We start from the raw sequence: 18,007 nt of genomic DNA on the forward strand, positions 1-18,007 counted from the left end.
GGGTTGGACTGGATGATCTCCAGAGGTCCCTTCCAACCCCAACCAGTCTGTGATTCTGTGATAAGCCACAGATTATATAAAGAAGGCACTTGCTCTCTAAAATCTCCTAAATATACATGAAGTTTTAAGTAATGTCTACTAAAATCAGGATCAGAGGAACAAGGGAAAAAAAGACAATATAATCCTCTTTATATTATGATATATCTCATATGAGCTAGCAGTAGTTTAATAATGCTGCAATGCTGTAACATTTGCAAAAAAATAACTGACACCTTAGAAAATACTTTAAATTTTGATTTATTTTATTGCTTAAATATAGATTGCACAGTGTATTCTTACATTTATTGAAACTGGTTCATTACGTACAGTACAGAATATATGACCATCAGAATGACAGACAAATCAGCCCCACTGATTCTGGAAAACAGGCTGTTTCTACCTTTCAAAATTAACAAGGATTTAATTGACTTCAAAGTGACCCACTACCAAAAGCCATAATTTTTCAAAATGACATAATGAGAAAGAAAACCCAAAGCAAAAGCTAGAACGCACTTAAAGAGCTGGATATCAATTTTTAACCATTGTGACAGTGCTCAGTGTGTTGCAGATAACACAAGGCCAGTATGCACATGGAGCTTTTAAGTTCTGCAACTTGTCTCAAGAACATGAAGAGGTAAGTGAAACGAAGCAGCTTTATAGTGTACAACAGCATTCTTAATTCATTTGGTTTCATTCATCAGCTACATATTATAATAGCTACCAAAACAATCCATTTTACACTCACTCCCATCCCCCAGCTGTCAAGAAAGGCCGGAGTGAACCCATCATCAACTTACAGAGTCCCTGAATTTCCAGAAAGGAAGAAATTAAATATCATGTGAACACACAGAGTGTTTCAAGCTCTTCATTCCCTGCACAACACCTGCACAACACCTGCATTTCCCAAACAAAGCTCATTTGAACAGTGAAAACATGGAAACCTACCATTAGCATAAAAGAAAAATACTTCATAAACAGAAGAGAAAATGAAATGCTGAATCTAGTTATTTTCCCATGCAGCATTCATGCAACAGATTCTAAACAGAAATAATCCTGTATTTACAGCACGGTCTCCAAACTGCAAGAGTGCAAGCGAAAATACATTCTTATTTTTCTTACATACTTATTTTCTTTTCATACAAAAGTGCACAGTGATATTCTTAAAAAAATGACAGAGTGGATAAGTGTTTCACATTGTATACCTCGGTTAGATTCACTGTTTAAAAAATTACACTCTTTATATAGGCCACAAAACTATTATGTCTTACCTTAAAAAAACAAAACCCAAAAAGTGAAAACTAAAAGCTAGAGTCCTATTTTATGTGTAGGCTGTGGTCTGATCAGGCTGATACGCTGCAGCAGTAAAAATCACAACGGAATGCTGTAGATAAGGGGCTGTTTCGTCATCCACTAACAGCTGTGATTGCACTGTTAAACTGAAAAGAAGGTCTCAATTACCTTTTGAGTTTTGCGAATGCTTTCTGAAAGTCTCAGCACGTTATCTCATAGGTTTAAGTAGCTGGTTTTTCCATGATGTTATGTCGCATCAAGCTTCTAAAAGTCATTCAGTGGAATACTGTATTACAGCTCAGATATTAAAATCCGGTTTGCAGTGGGTTTGCAAATGCTCAAGACAAAATGAGCTGAGCTGATAACCATTTTGATCTTGGAATTATGCAAAGATTAATTCAGGTTGGGACTTCTGAAGGTCATCTAACCCAAGCTCTCGCTCAAAGCGGGGCCAGCTGAAGTGAGATCACGTTGTTCATGGCCTGATCATGATTTATCTGAACTGCTGCCTCACTTCAATGTCTTATATTTATTGTAGATATATGAGAACATCCATTCATGTTCATGCTGCATCCATCAGATTCAGATTAAGGAACTTCTTACTATTCATCAATGAAAGTTGCTTTTCTTTTTGCCTGTAGAATTTACTGAGTCATAAAGACAGTCCTGACAATTACGATCAAAAGCTCAATGATTTACTATGTCAATTTTACTTTATTTATATTTGAATAGCATACTCAGATACATAAACCTATGAAAGTTACCACACTTGCCTTATTTCTAGAAAGGTTTGAGAAATGAAACAAAAACGAACACAGACGCATCTCTAGAAATGCTTTTGCTTGAAAACGTATGTAACAAATTCTTTGTCGTCACATGGTTTCATCCAGTTTTCTTTCAATTTCTAAAATATCATTAAAAAGCTGTAATAAACTACTGAGATATACCTCACAGAATATATTTGTAATTTCTGTATTTATGATTTAAAATGCCCTCATTTTCTGCTATACTAAATATATCTCTTGTGTATTTATACTAAAGCAGACAGTAAAATACTACTGCATTTTCAAAAGTACAGTCTGTAAACCATACATCTTAAGACATGAAAAATATTGCACAATTCAGTGCTTCAAGAGGCGATTCCTCTCCTCTTATGCAAAGCAGTTAACTTTTAGCAAGAAACACAGGACATATACGGGGAGTACACATCTAAAAAGCATGTTATGTGATGCATCCAAAAAATACTTAACAAGTGTCCATTAATTCATCTACCATACTTGAACACATGTAAGGTATTGTTTGTTTTCCATATATGTCAAAATAAACAAGCTGACAAGCTATGACAGCATGAAAAATAGGGAGCTCAGGCTCCGTTGGTTACACTTGTTAAGATGAAGCAAGGCAAAAGCATTCTATGCAGATATATAATTGAGGTGGACAGGAGAAAAAAAAAAAGACAACAAACAAACGCTTTAAGAGGTTCTTCAGTTACGATGCCTCAAATTAAAGGAATTTAGAGAAATATAAATTCCTAGAGTAACTGAAATATTCATCTGTACGGCAAGACAAGTTTTTAATCTGACTTTTCCACGTACTCAAATATGAAAATGAAGGAACATATGAAAAAACTAGCTTCAAATATACTACAGAAAACAAAAAACACAATTCAGGACAGTTTCATGAGTTTAGCAAGAGTAATCTGGATTTGGCTCATGTCCATTGTTATTTTAAAGTTAGGTTAGATGAAATACACAATAAAGTTTGAAAACTCCTCTTGTTCTTTCTATTGTACTCTATTCTAAATCATGTCCAGCAGAGTTCAGAAGACACTTAATACACACAAAGATCTGGAAACTTCATCTCATAGACTGGAACAGACTGGTAATGAGCATGTCCAGCAGTAATGGTCATCGTTCCTGAGGGGCTAGGCGGAGGACTGTGTGAGAAGAACAATCAATATACATCATTTATAATTATAAGACTTCTCTCTTTTTGATAGCTTGATAAACGAATAGCTGAGAAACAAGAGTACAAGAGTAAACTACCCTCCCGCTTCTCATAATCTGTATTTTATGCTATCTCTGAGATGCTAATGACATAATCATGTCGATCATCAACTTCACTGATGTCCCAGAACTACAAAAACGAATTTTATTAGCAACAAATACTAATCATACTGCACAACGCTCTATAATAAGGTCATGTACTATTTTGGGTACTAATTTTCTAATTACTTTCCCAAAGAGACACAGCAATGGAAAACCAGCTGCATTCTCATATACTACTGCTATACATGGAAATAATATAAATATAATATGACATGGTTTCTGGATATTCTCCACTATCTAAAAAGATTTAAAATAGTAACAAGAAAATCAACATGACTGTTTTAGGTGAAGATTACTATTTTTCAGTGTACTGGTTTTGGTTGGGATAGAGTTAATCTTCTCTACAGTAGCTTGTGTGGTGCCTTGTTTTGGATTTGTGATCAAAACAGAGTGCCTGTGTGGGGCTTAGATGCCTACCAGGGTTAAACCACAACCTTCACTTAAGACAATTATTTTCTGCCTACTACATGTGTTTACAGACACTTCGACATGACCACTTGAAAGTAGTCACAGATGCTTTAAAGCTCATTTTTCATTCATCATATTCCTCTTGCATAAAGCCTTACCGAATGGTGAGTTCCAGTATCTGTGCGAGTCTATCATGAAGCAAGTTTGCCTAGGAAAAAAAGAATAAAAATTGAATTATTAACGTCTATATGTCAAACCATGCTAAAATGATTGGGCCAGGCCACACTCAGTGACTGTTTTCCATACCACCACATGGCAAATTTAGGCAGCATTTCCTAACTCAATTTCTTTTCTCACTATTGCAAGGATTTCAAGTCGTGAAGATGTGTGAGACTGAGTCAGCCTGCCTTGGACTATGAGGAATTATACAGCAAATTTGGTTGTTGGAAATAGGAGTTTAACAAACCTGAAATACACCTGAAATTCAAAATATAATGGGGTAAATACTGCTCCAGTTATCCCAGGATGAAATAGGAACAGACCATGAATCTAGATTTTACAGATAGTAAGGAAACCATTAAGATGAAGAATGTATGAGATTTCCATCCCTTTTCAAATGATCTAGGAGAAATCAACCCCAAAAGTTCCCAACACTGATAACAGTAGAGACAATAGCAGAAGACAAAGAACTGAAATTATTTAGAAGTAACAGAAGCAGCAACATGATAACCTAAACCACCTTTAGCCAGCACATCCCCATTAACGCTTTTACTGGTATTTTCAAGGCTGTGTAACATCTTCCAGAAACTCACTTTGGTTTCACATTGTGCTGCGATTTCTTCAAATGGAGCTTTTTGGAACTTTTCAATCACAAGGCGCCTTTTTTCTTTTTCCTGTTCTTCAAGTCCATTGTTATCTCAAAAAAAAAAAAAAAGACAAATGTAGTCTTTGTCTATGAAGTGATACCAAACTTTAAATGTGCACTGCAGAAGCAAACAGGTGCTGTATTTGAAGTGATGCAACCATAATAAAGCCTGCTGTGATCTGTCATTGCTTCTAAAGCAAAATGCAGATACAATTTCAGGAAGCTGGTTTGAGGACCTCTGTGCATTTTCTATTAGAATTTGGGAAAAGCGAGTTGAAGCTCCATAAGCTGAGTGAACCTACAACCAGCTGGAACTCTCCAGCATCCAATGAATTTAAGTACCTCAATTATCAGGCAGGTTTGTACAACTGTCAGATTGGATTATCGTTTAAAATGTCAGTGTCTACTGTTTAAAATGTCAAAGCCTAATCCATGCTTTTGACAGGATTTTGGTGGACTGAACAGCGTTAATTAGTAATTACTTAAAATGCTATGAAATAAGGAAACTGGATAATTCTGAGTTGTGGTATGTGGGTCAATTGTCATAAAAACATTCTTTTAAACAAATCAGATAGATGTGTATCACTATAGTAACTAAAAAACTGAGTCTTTTTTAAACCCACAATGTGTACCTTCCCGATCTATTTTCTGAATGCACTGCAGATGTGAAAATCATAATAAATAAAAAATATTTAAGTTGCTTTATAAATAAACACTCAATGGAATTTGAAATTCTACATTTTTTATAGCTTGGCCTGTAAGGGCAAATTTAACAGATGACAGCCACTTCCAGATGCTTTTCATTCAGTCACATTAGCTTCAGGAAATGAACAGCCTAAAACTATCAAGATACCATTTCAGAAATCTAGAAATAACTGAAGTTTTAAATAAATTTGCTAGTTGAATAGAAACAATTGTTATACTTCAACTGTTCTTCTAGCAACCCCTTTTTCTATAGCAATTCCACAGTAATCTAGAACTATGCTGCATAAACACAATTGTAATAAATCTTACCAATTGCTTTCTTCAAAGCTTCAAAGGTGATTTCTTCAGTATTATCAACCTAAACAAAAAGAAACAAAACCCCTTAAACCTCACATATAACAAGCTCCTAAAAAAATAAGGAATGTGATAAATACAGAAGGCTGAAATGGCTGCAGAGCTTTTTCTGCCTAATCAGTTTCTAATAGCTTTATCTGGTGTTTCTGTAACATCCAACAGATCGCTAATTCATATTTTTAAGCCACTGTCAATTAGTGAGGAAATTTATATCAAATGAAATCAAGGAAAACTTTCCAAATGCTGGTCAAGCTGCTCTACGGCACCAGCACTTTGGAAAAGGACTTGGATTTTGGCAGAACCCTCCTTCGGGTCAGGAATATGCTGCAGTGTTTCTACACTGTTAAGCCTTAGTACTGGTTCGTAGACAGCTGTTGTGAATAATAACAACTGCTTCCTGAGACTTAGTTGAGCTACCAGCAAAGTGATGCTAAAATACAAGATGGTTGTGGAGAGTGTGAAATGGTTCTGGCTTTAAGCTGACTTCATACCAGTATGAGCTCCAAATAATTTGGTGCTTATGTTATAAACATGGGAGCTAAAGGGCTCTTCGTAACAAGCTATGTCTGATGCACTGAGAAAATTTTTTCATTTAGTGCTATGAATATCCATGTGCTGCTGCAGATGTACTTCATTAAGAATTGCTTGAGGCTGCAAAATCACTGAAGATGCAGGAACATTTCTCTGAAGAGCTCCAGCTCACGGATCTTTGTGTTTCAGTTCTTTATAGACATAGAGTTTCTATATCAATAAGCACATTTAATGTGAAACTGAAGTGGTAATATTAGGGCAGAGTGCTTAGATGGCAGAACAGCATTCAGCCAAATATAACATGGTTTCTGCCTTCCTTTAACCCTTCAAAACTAACTACAATTAAACAGGCGGCACTTTTATTTTTCCTTATAGACACTAATTGTTTAGAACGGTCTAATATGACTTAAGATGAAAGATCTATAAGGTAGCAAGAAGTTACTTCACGCAATTCATAAGACTCTGAATTACTTAAGTTTTTTAATGCATTGACTTGACCTGCTGTAAATGGAAAGGCCAGAGGAAGCAGCTGTTTCCGTTTTACAACAGTGTTATTTCAGGAGACAGACCTGTAAATGATACTTTTCTGACAGATTTTACTAAATTAGCCTCGTATTCTCTACCTCTTAATATGAACAGCACGATTCCCTTTATGTCAAATATTTGCGGATAGGCCTAGAGATAAAGAGTATTCAGGTTTTGAAATAACACCTTTTATATAGCATTCATATTTGGTAAATATTACTTGTTTATGAGAGCCTTTCATGCTTCTAATTAACAACCATAGCAGTTGCTGCTATTAGCCAGCATTATATTTGGTTATTCACATCACAGAAGCACTGGCTGCTTTTACAAGTGTTTTCATCTTACAAATGCAGATAACTATGGGATAAACCACCTTCCTGAACAGGATTCACCAGTCGCTTTGCCACAACAAAAAACTTTGATTGTACCGACAAAATAATTGCATTGCTATTACATACAATAATAGATATTTTATGGATAAACACTCTTCTGCCTCAGGCAGTGATACCATACTTCATTAATCCTAAAGCTTCCATTAATTGTTTGTCCTCTCAATCATAAAGCCTTATGCTCTTTTTTCTTGCGGTTGAATTGTGCTGAAGTTATGGATGATGTCGTATTTATTAATCTACATAGCAAGAGAATCAGACTTAACATCCTTGTGGACTGTTTTTCTTCTTTTCCTTCTTTTCAACTACATTCAGTGCATCATGTTATGTTGCAAGTGGCCAAAACCACACGTTATGAGGGAAGAAAAATTAGCCAAATTAACAGAGCAGCATTACTGAAGGAACAGGCTGCCAGGGAGGTAGTGGAGTCACCATCCCTGGAGGTGTTGAAGAAACGTGTAGATGTGGTGCTTAAGGACATGGTTTAGTGAGGGACTTGGCAGTGTTGGGTTAACAGTTGGACTGGATGATCTTAAGGGTCTTTCCAACCAAAATGATTCTACGAAAGTTTTTCAGATGTTTACGATTTATGTATCAAGGTGTATCACGTTGGTTTTCTCTTCACATTGCAAACAAACATTGTAAGGTACACAAAAGAGGAATACTTTGTTTCATGTGTTTCTCATTAGTGAAATTATTGTTTTTAAGAGAGACAAATAGGAATTCATTAACCAATACACTGCACCACATTAAACTGAGAACCTATATGAAGATTTTGATCTATCTACAACTGCTATATCCTGCTCAAAAAATGTCTACACATATATGCTTAACATAACACCAGCAGAATCGTTTGAAACCTGAAATCGGAGCTCCTCTCAATTCTACTTTCAAGAGAGATGTTCAATCACATATCACATACAATACATTAAAGGATGCTAATGGTAAACACCCACATTCCTATTAGAAGCATTTACTTTCTTCAGAAAGCTAAAGATTGGGATAATCTGGCTTATTTTTCAAACACTTTTTTATTCTTTCTCCTCAAATTTTATCTAGTTTATCTGCATTCTTGCTAAAGCACAATACCAAGAAGTAAATACAGAATATCATCTGCAGTATCATCAGCACAAAGCAGAATGGAAAAATAATAATGATGCACAACATAAATCACTTCTGTCAGTGAATTTTTAATTGAGGCTTGCTCCTTTGCAACAGTTTAATATTGTATTTTTAACTAAAATTCAGCTTGACTCTGTCCATACATTCTGTTCCATGTCCCTAGCTGGCTTGTGCTTTAAGCTGGTCAAGGTAGGATTTACTTGCAGGAACAAACACCTCAGTTTCAACAGCTAATCCCCATCATAACCTGCAGAAATCCAATTCATAAAATTCAGCAGAACCTTGAAAAAGGTTCAGTAGAAATGGAAACTGAGTTTAAGAAATACCTCAAATGAAGTGTCAAAAGATATGGGATAATTTTAATTACAGTGCAGTCTTACTGAGTGATAATCAGCCTCAGATCCTGTGCCCCACACATGAACTTTTTGTTGCTACCTTACCCTTCTTGGCTCTTTAAAGAACTGTGTGTTAAACTCTCGGTGTAAGTGGCCTGTTTAGTCTTTACCTGCCCCTCTCAAAGACCGCAGGTCTCACAGAATCACAGAATGTTAGGGATTGGAAGGGACCTCAAAAGCTCATCCAGTCCAATCCCCCTGCCGGAGCAGGAACACCCAGATGAGGTTACACAGGAAGGTGTCCAGGTGGGTTTTGAATGTCTGCAGAGTAGGAGACTCCACAATCCCCCTGGGCAGCCTGTTCCAGTGTCTGTCACCCTCACTGAGAAGAAGTTTCTTCTCAAATTTAAGTGGAACCTCTTGTGTTCCAGTTTGAACCCACTAACCCTTGTCCTACCATTGGTTGTCACTGAGAAGAGCCTGGCTCCATCCTCGTGACACTCACCTTTTATATATCTGTGAACATTAATGAGGTCACCCCTCAGTCTCCTCTTCTCCAAGCTGAAGAGCCCCAGCTCCCTCAGCCTTTCTTTATAAGGGAGATGCTCCACTCCCTTCATTATCTTTGTTGCCCTGTGCTGGACTCTCTCCAGCAGTTCCCTGTCCTTCTGGAACTGAGGGGCCCAGAACTGGACACAATATTCCAGGTGTGGTCTCACCAGGGCAGAGTAGAGGGGCAGGAGAACCTCTCTGACCTACTAACCACCCCCCTTCTAATACACCCCAGGATGCCACTGGCCTTCCCGTCTCCCTCCAGACTCCAATCTCTGAGCCCCATACTGATGAACAAGACTCTCAGATACCTCAAATGATGCAGAGATACAGACGGAAGAATTTATTCGATCCCTCAAAATGCAAAGAAAATATTCTAGATTATTTATGCATAAAATATTACTTGTTTGGCATATAAATGTATTGCTTCCCCATATTCTGCAGTACTATCTGTAAAACACTGACAAAATACTCTACATTTTTATACAGCGAGATCAGTACCAGTGTCTTTGACAACCTATTTCTACAAATATATCAAAACCCCAAAGAACTTAATATTGCTAGATCAATTAGGTATTAGACTGCCTGGGAAAACTTTGTATTCCCCTCTCTGAAGATGCTGCTTTAAAATATCCTGTGATTTTCATACCTTATCCTCTGGGTTGTTGCCAGGCAGAATATCCACCTGAATAGATACCGTGTCCACAATGCTTTTCCTCCTGGAGAGTCTGTCCTCGTCTACAAGAAAAACAACCTTTTGTATAGCACTTGAAACATGATCAATCACATTTCTGGACATCAGATGCACCTTTGTTTCTATATGTCTGCTTAACTCAACATAATCTACTTTATCATTTGGATTCTCATGAAAAATGATCAGTTACTGCTCTAAATTATTAAATATGAAGGAAAACAACCTTTTTATTGTCCCTTCCCCCTCTCATCGCAGATCTTGCCAATTTTCCCTTAAATGCCCAGAATGGAAAAGGATGAGATGAGATCTTATACAAACACATATTAAATAACAGCGCATTATGATGTATTGCTGCAGAGTAATTTAAAAAAACCTAAACTTTTTTTTTGGCTGTGAAATTCGAAGATTAAGGACTTAATCTGAAAGTACTCTGAAGCAGAAAAGGGCTTCTTGGAAGAGTGACAGAAGAAAAACCATTTTCTGAATGGAAATGAACAACAATCCTCCTTTGTCCTTGTTGCCGCAAGTACCATATTCAGCGAGCCTAAAAATCTATTATTTGGAGGAAAAAAATATCTCAATTTCTAATTACATACAAACATTTTAGCAAGTCTAAGAAGTTGTCTTAACAAGACTAGCTGTGCTGATGCTAAAAGTCACAGAGCAATTTCATTAACACATAAGCAGATTATGATCAAATGATCCATCAGTTGACGAATCTTCCTTTTGTGACCGCATCCCTGAGACAATACACCAATAATCCTTTCTCTTTTTTGTCATTTAATATATTAACATAAGATTAAAACAAAACAGCAGAAATACTTTCACAGATGTGTCGTGAGGATTCTTGGACAAATGGAGACTTGAGTGACTTTCTCATTATCTCATTTACAAAACCACGTATTGCAATGTCACAGACTTTATCAAGATCAAGCCATTATTATTCGCTGACTTGCACTGCATAGATAGAAGTACCTACAGGCACTTGATACTAAGATAAGGACTGTAAAAGTCCTTTACCACGAGGTAATTTATGCTGGTTCTTCTGCAGCCTTTGTTTAAACCACTTCCAGCAAAGCGTTTTTGCAGTGCAAATATTGAGCGTGAACAAACAGAATTCATTCCAGCAGAGCTGAACACATTCAGCTTTCAAAACCCAAGAAATAACTTTCGGCAATCATACAAATGAAATGCCATTTTAAGATCAAGAGGTAGTGAACGAACAAGATTAGTGAAAAACACCTGAATTCGTGCTATCTTTGCCAGGTTCTCAGAGTCCCTGAGCATTTGAAGTGGCATTTTGAAGGATTTACTTAATTTTTAATCCCTGATGGCTCGTTGGTACATGGTGCAATACATACAGAGTCTGAGGAAAGCATCTTAGTTTTCAAGGGTAAACACAAGAAAAAAGTACATCTTTGCTGCCATCTCGCTGCTGTCTCTATAATTGACGTGCAAACACCACGAGACACATTTTTGGGACTGCTTTGGATAGAATTCATTTTTATAATGGACGCCTCATTATACTTGCCTAATAAAAATGCCCATTCTTCTCTAATTTCAACATATTGAGTGGGTAAAAAACTGTGAAAATGGTAATTTTTTTTCTGTTATATAATACAAAGACTGTCTCCACACACATGAAGGAGCCCAGAGGCACCAGGGCAGTGGTGGAGCCCCAATACCCACTGCCCCAGGTCCTACATCAGGGCTGTCCCAAAACTCTTGGCCTCATTGTCCAGGAGTAGCACCCACCCCATGGAGCAATGGGAGAAGCTCTCTGGGTCACCCCATTGGTGGGATGCAGGGGAAGAGCATCTTGGAATTGCACAAGGCTTACTATGGGGTGTTTAGGGTGGGGAAAAAGAGGATTGAGATGGTTTGGGGATAAGCAAGGGATAAGGGGCTAAAAGCATCAGACCAGGAGGACCAGTCCAACTGTGAGAAAGACTCTGGAGCCTGGGGGATGGACTGAGACCCATTTACCAGCAGCTGGACTGGGGCTGTGGGCCTTGGGGACTCATATGCCCAGGTGCCAGTGACTGGGGTGACTGGGAACCAGAGCCAGCTGGTGGGATGCACACAGGACGTATGCACATATACATGTCCCGCTAATGCAGCTTTACCCTGAACAGCCCGTGAGACTGAATCATCATTCTGTGAACAGCCATGAGCTTCTTCCAACTTTTTACCAACTTCTTGTAATTTCACTCAAAGAGCAAGTGTGCTGGTTTGACTGAAAATGGGTTAATTTTGTTTGTGCAGGTAGAGACCTTTCTTTTCCATAGCTAGCACGCTCATTATTTATATATTTATGTATTATATATTGCTTGAGAACAAGCAGATAAAACCCCAGAACAGAGTTAATGTTTTTAATCGCTCTGGTCTGAGCGCCAAGGATGTTCTGATTGCTCTGCCCACCGGTGTGAGGCATCGAGGAAGGGGGGCACGGATGGGGCAGAGCTTGACTGACACCCAGACTGATCAATAAGAGTATTCCATCCCATCAGCATCATGTTAATTATTTAAGGAGAGTTGGGATTTGCATCCTTCCGGTTTGCCTCTTCTGCTCTTTTCCTTGCTCTCTCTCTGGGACACAGCCCAGGGAATTTTTGGAGCAGGACTTCTAGTCCAGCTGTTTTGCCATTTTGCGGAGGCCTCTGAGCCTTTCTGCCTTTTTCCCTCCCTTTTCTCTCTCTCTGGGATCAGCTGTGGGACCAGGGGCTGTTTCCTAGGACTGGCTGCTCAGTGTGTTCGTGAGGAATTGCCTTGAGTATCTTTTATTTCTACTTAGATATGTATTTACTAGTAGTGTATTGGTATTTTGTTATTTTATTAAACTGTGTTTATTTCAATCCAAGTTTCTCCCCTTTTGATTCTCTCCCCTATTGGGGGTGGTTAGAGGAAGAGGTGAGTGAGTGGTTATCATGGTTGTAATGCTAGCTCAGGTTAAACCATGACAGTAAGTTAGTACCATGACAAAAACTATACTCATAGCCCTACTACCTGCTCTGGAAATTAAACCAGGAAGCTACCATATTGTAGAGCTCCAAATCAAGAGTAAACACACAGGCAAACCTTGCAGCAGCTAACATTGCTACAGGTATATCAAGGAGCTAAATAAAGACAAGCGGAAGGAAACACTAAGTACAACACAGTTTCTGGCCTAGAGGTCTAAAGGCCTTCTAAAAGTGAATTGTTTTTGGGCTGCACACGTCCCATACGCACATCACAGCTAGCAGGGGAGCAGGCTCATCTACAACTCATTTTTACCTTTTGACTTGTGTCTGTATTTATGAGGTTTTTTGCCTGATGGAAATAGAGTTACATCAAAAACATATATATGTGTATAGACAAAAAAATGAATAAACATACATTTAAATTATCAGCCTCCCTCCTACCCCAAATAAGGAAGAGAACAGGATACAAAAAGCTGCAAATATGAATGACTTTCAGACTGAAAAAAAGTACCAAAAACTGAATCACAGGCAGTATGATGGTTTTATGTCTGAGTCATTGATAAGCATTACCTCATTAATGTTCAGAAATACTAGAAATAAGTAGGATAAAATCTGGCTTTTTGGGTTTAACCATAACTTTTACAGCAGTATTAAAAAAATCCAGATCCATCTTTTACTAAAACTATTGTTATATTTAGAAAAACTATAGCATTATAATATGATAGAAATTCAATTATAGTAGGAATTAAACATTTAAGTCAAAACAAAAAGTTTTAGAATTCCAAAATATTCATTTTGGTCCTGATTTAAATAAAAACTTTGCAAGCCCAACATCTCACAGATCAGAGATTAAAGATCCTAATCAGACATGAAATCAGTTTTGGTTACTGTTCTTTGCAAAAGACTACAACACGAAAACCCCTTACCCATCTGATTCATATACTCTAAGGTATAACATCAAATTTGGCCATTTCTCATCACCTGAAGGGGCAGTTAAATCCACTTAACCTTGTTGGAACTTACATATCTGCCTGTGTAGGAATGCGTTTTTATGACAGCACCCAAGAAAACCCCAGGAAGGTCATTTGGATACAAATACACCTCATGTTCTAACATACATTTCCAACTTTTTCATTCCATTCTCATTCATTCACTCAAAGACAGTGAAAATCAAAAACATAACACTTCCTTGCTCGCTACCTACCTCTTCTGACAATGCTAAAATATAATGCTAAGTGTTTTTTTAGATGCCGGAAGAAATAATCTGTCAAATATAGCAACATTTTCCTTTTTAGAAGACGACAACCAGCAGAAAACCCAGACATCGCTGCTGTGTCTCTGAATATCTCACTATCTTGCCTGCGAGCACATGGAACAAAACCACATCTCTGTTCCGGAGAACTCATTCCCTCCCAGGCTTAAGAGCAAGCAGTGATTTCTCTGAATTGTATTGCAAGTGTGACAGATCTGGCATTTACTATCCATATATATTATGTGTCATTCTATGTGTGAGCTAAAAAAACCCCACAGGAATCACATTTTCCTGTTAGGGACTTTTATTTCTCAAAAAAGTCATGCTTCAGACTGGGATGTCCTATAGTCTATTATAATAATAACCAGTAACATACACCCACAAAACATGAATGGTTAGTAAAACAAATGCTTCAAATTTTTTTTTCAGTAAGTTGCTCGATTGGCTGTTGAAAATATATTAAAAGCAGAAAATACAGCATGTCACATACAAAGCTAGACATTCACATACTATTCATGCATCCTGGGTAGCAGAAACTCCAACCAATCTTCCTCAAGAATATGTTCATTGTATTACCTAACATTATGCTAGCATAGTTAGCTAATACCTGAAAACATGAATATTCTTGATTAAATTAACATCTGCTCATGGAGAATTTGACTAAGGCAAATAACAACTCAGCGCAAGGCCATGTGGCAACAGGATGGGATATATTTCATCCAGTGAATACCTAAAAAGGATAAAGTATGCTGACTTGTAGAATCCTTCCTCACCTGCTAACTCAAATTAACAGAGAAAAACACTAATAATCACTACTATCTTCTTAGGTATTTTTTTTAAAAGCAAAGACTTACTGAAAAAGAGTCAAAGTGGGTTTGAGATTTTTCTGCCTCAACTCCCTAATTTAAGCGAAAAAATAAATCTGGAAAGGACACAAAGTTGAAACTTCTTAGCAATAATACTGTAGCTAATATGAAAACAAAACCAAACCCAAAAACCCATCTTCAGCAAACAAAATTGTACTATGATTAAATTTTGTTGCCAAGTAGTAACAATAAATTTCATTGGTATGCAACACTTTAAAAAAAGCTCTCTTAATAACTGGTTCTTAGTAGTTTTGCAACTAATCATCACTTACCTGTTACTTGGGGTACATATGGAACTGACAATCTTTCCACACTGTATCCACTGCCTCCTAATGATTCTGCAATCTTGTTTGTCAGGAAAAACAAATTTTTTTCATGCTTCTCTAAGGATTTTGGAAGACTGTCAAAATACATATTTGAAGTTACTTTCTACCAGTAGAAATTTGCTCATTAAGTAAAATATTTTCCCAATGTCTGCAAGCAACCAAAACAGGTCAATGGTAATGATTCGATTAAATAAAACTTGCTTAGTTTTTTTCAGGAATGGATATACACCCCAAAATGAGTTCATTGAGTACCTCTGCAATATTTTAAATTACATTAAAACTTCTTGGTTATCTGAAATATGTTTCTCACCTGTTTTGCTATATCTTGAGAGATACGGTCTCTGTTAAATAGAAAAAACTGCCAAGTGACAGTATTTGCCATTTGCCAGCAGTGTGCCCTTGTGGTGAGAAGGTTAATGGCATCCTGACCAAGCAGGTGGAGGGAGGAGATCCTTCCCCTCTACTCAGCACTAGTAGGACCACACCTGGAGTATTAAGTCAAGTGCTGGGCTACCCAGGACAGGAGAGACATGGACTTATGGTCAAGGGTCCAACAAAGCACCACTAGGGTGGATTAAGGGACTGGGACATCTTTTGAACGAAGAAAGACTGAGAGAGCTGGGATGCGTCAACACGGAGAAAAGAAGGGGGTTATCAATGTGCACAACTACCTTAAGGGAGGGAGGGTAGAAAGACAACAGACCCAGGCCTTTGTCAGTGGTGCCCAGTGACAGAACCAGAAGCAATGAGTGCAAACTGAAACACAGCTGGTTCTGTCTGAACATCAGGAAACACTTTTTTACTGTGAGGGTCACCGAGCACTGTCACAGGCTGCTCAGGTTGGTTCTGGAGTCTCCATCCCTGGAGATATTCCAAAGCCATCTGGACATGGTCCTGGACAGCCTTGCTCTTGGTGACCCAGCTTGAGCAGGGTGGTTGTACCAGGTGGACTCCAGAGGTTCCTTCCAACCTCACCCACTCTGTGATTCAGTCAAAATGCATTCTCCTGTGGTAGCACTTACATCAAGCATCGTATTGTGCAGATGTAAGTCCCTTGGATTACAATAAAAAAGTCTGAAAAACAGAATTTTTGCATATACACAAAGCCTTGTGGTGTTCTGCCTATCCAGTACACTATTAAAGGCTGAATGGTTTTTCCCATATGCAACATATTTCAATGTGATTTTTAATAGTAAAATAAGTACTTCACTGTTCATTAAGTCACATTCTACACTTACTTACTTGCATTTGTCTTTGAAAATTGTTTCTGGAAGAAAATAAGATGCTTCCAGACTGCGAGTTTCAATCACCTGAAAAACAACCAAGACAAATGGAGTAGTCCCATAGCTATTTTCTCCAATGACCAAGTTGCTTAAAGAGGTTCTACTGTACCAGATTACCAGTCCTTCACTAACTGCTATCTCAGAACAAATGATGCCCTTAGAATGTCTTTTAACCACAGAAAGAGATTGTGGCACTCACCCTTTAGACTAAAAATCTGGTTCTCATGGGCTCATGCATGTCAGTAGTGTTTCACTAAGGCCAGTGAGGTTGTAAAGTCTTCTACCAGATGGGGATTTAGCCCATTATACATGTTACTATAAACAAAATAAAAATGCTATGCCTTGAGAGAAGAACATTTCGTATATAATTTCAGGAGTCAGCAAGTAATGCCATCAGAGATTGTAGACAAAGAGCAACGTGGGTGGACACAAATACAGGAGATAACACCACAAGAAATTATTTGACAGAAGTTATTTACCCATTTTACAGTCGAATGTGTATTGTTCTAAAGGACTTCAATAACTTAATCACATGTTACCTTGCTGACATGCTGACAAAAGGCAGGAACTGCAATCATCTGACTCAGAAAGTTTAGATATGCTGCAACCAATGCCATGACACCACAACGATTAAACATGGGCAGATTATCCTCGTTGATAATGGCAAGGTCCTGAAATACAAAGGACAGCATTATAGTCTCCAAAGTTAACAGGCTGTTCCAAATATATGGAACTCAAAATTATTAGTAGTAACACTAGCTGACATATGACAAGTATGTGGTATTACTTAGCATTTAATACCTCTCATTTTAAAATCTCAGTCTTTTAGCTCACCCCAAATCAGGTATATATTGATCCGAAGTTAGAGAGCTTGGAGGATTCAATCCCTACGAAGAGAAATAAATCTACCAAATGCAAACTTCTGTTCCTCAGAAAAAGAGTACAGGTTAATGACTGGCAGTCTCTTGTCCTTACCACCTGCTCATCACAACTTTATTTTACGAAGAAAGTATTTTAATAATAAAAATCACTCTTGTGAATCACAGATACAGTACCATAAAGGGAATTATTTAATGCTTATTAGCATTTCTATGTTTATTTAGATTGCATTATTTTTGTTCTAATAAAACGCATCATGACATCTTTATTAAGTAAGGATTTGGTTCAGTGATATATTTTAAAATTAAGATCGCCCTCTGCATTTCAGAGGTTTCATAATGCAGGTTCACATTAGGGTTATTCCCTATCAGGCTAATGACAGAGAGTGAACTGGGAATACAGGATGCAATTTCATCAAATTGCCATGGCCCATGCAAGCATTGGTTTTTTTGAATAATTAAATTTCAACACAGATAAACCTACTAAGTTACACAGTTTCACTGAGGACTGTATATAAGTATGAA

General features: G+C 37.6%; 1 protein-coding gene across 5 annotated transcripts in view; it reads right to left on the reverse strand.

Annotated features, from left to right (window-relative positions):
* Positions 1 to 281: 281 nt before the first annotated feature.
* Positions 282 to 18,007, reverse strand: part of EFR3A (EFR3 homolog A) — an 85,977-nt gene continuing 68,251 nt past the window's right edge. For 3 of the 5 annotated variants that reach the window (XM_065830723.2, XM_071803787.1, XM_071803786.1), the window contains 8 exons: positions 17,144 to 17,275; positions 16,564 to 16,631; positions 15,268 to 15,395; positions 9,873 to 9,961; positions 5,725 to 5,773; positions 4,658 to 4,761; positions 4,004 to 4,053; positions 282 to 3,265 (listed from right to left, as the gene is read on the reverse strand). In XM_065830723.2, the coding sequence (XP_065686795.1) occupies positions 3,160 to 3,265; positions 4,004 to 4,053; positions 4,658 to 4,761; positions 5,725 to 5,773; positions 9,873 to 9,961; positions 15,268 to 15,395; positions 16,564 to 16,631; positions 17,144 to 17,275 (726 nt within the window). In that variant the 3' untranslated portion in view covers positions 282 to 3,159. The remainder of the gene's footprint in view (positions 3,266 to 4,003; positions 4,054 to 4,657; positions 4,762 to 5,724; positions 5,774 to 9,872; positions 9,962 to 15,267; positions 15,396 to 16,563; positions 16,632 to 17,143; positions 17,276 to 18,007) is intronic. The other 2 variants (XM_071803788.1, XM_071803789.1) reach the window with 2 other exon arrangements.

Source organism: Patagioenas fasciata, chromosome 2 (assembly GCF_037038585.1).
Source record: "Patagioenas fasciata isolate bPatFas1 chromosome 2, bPatFas1.hap1, whole genome shotgun sequence".
Lineage (NCBI taxonomy): Eukaryota > Metazoa > Chordata > Aves > Columbiformes > Columbidae > Patagioenas > Patagioenas fasciata.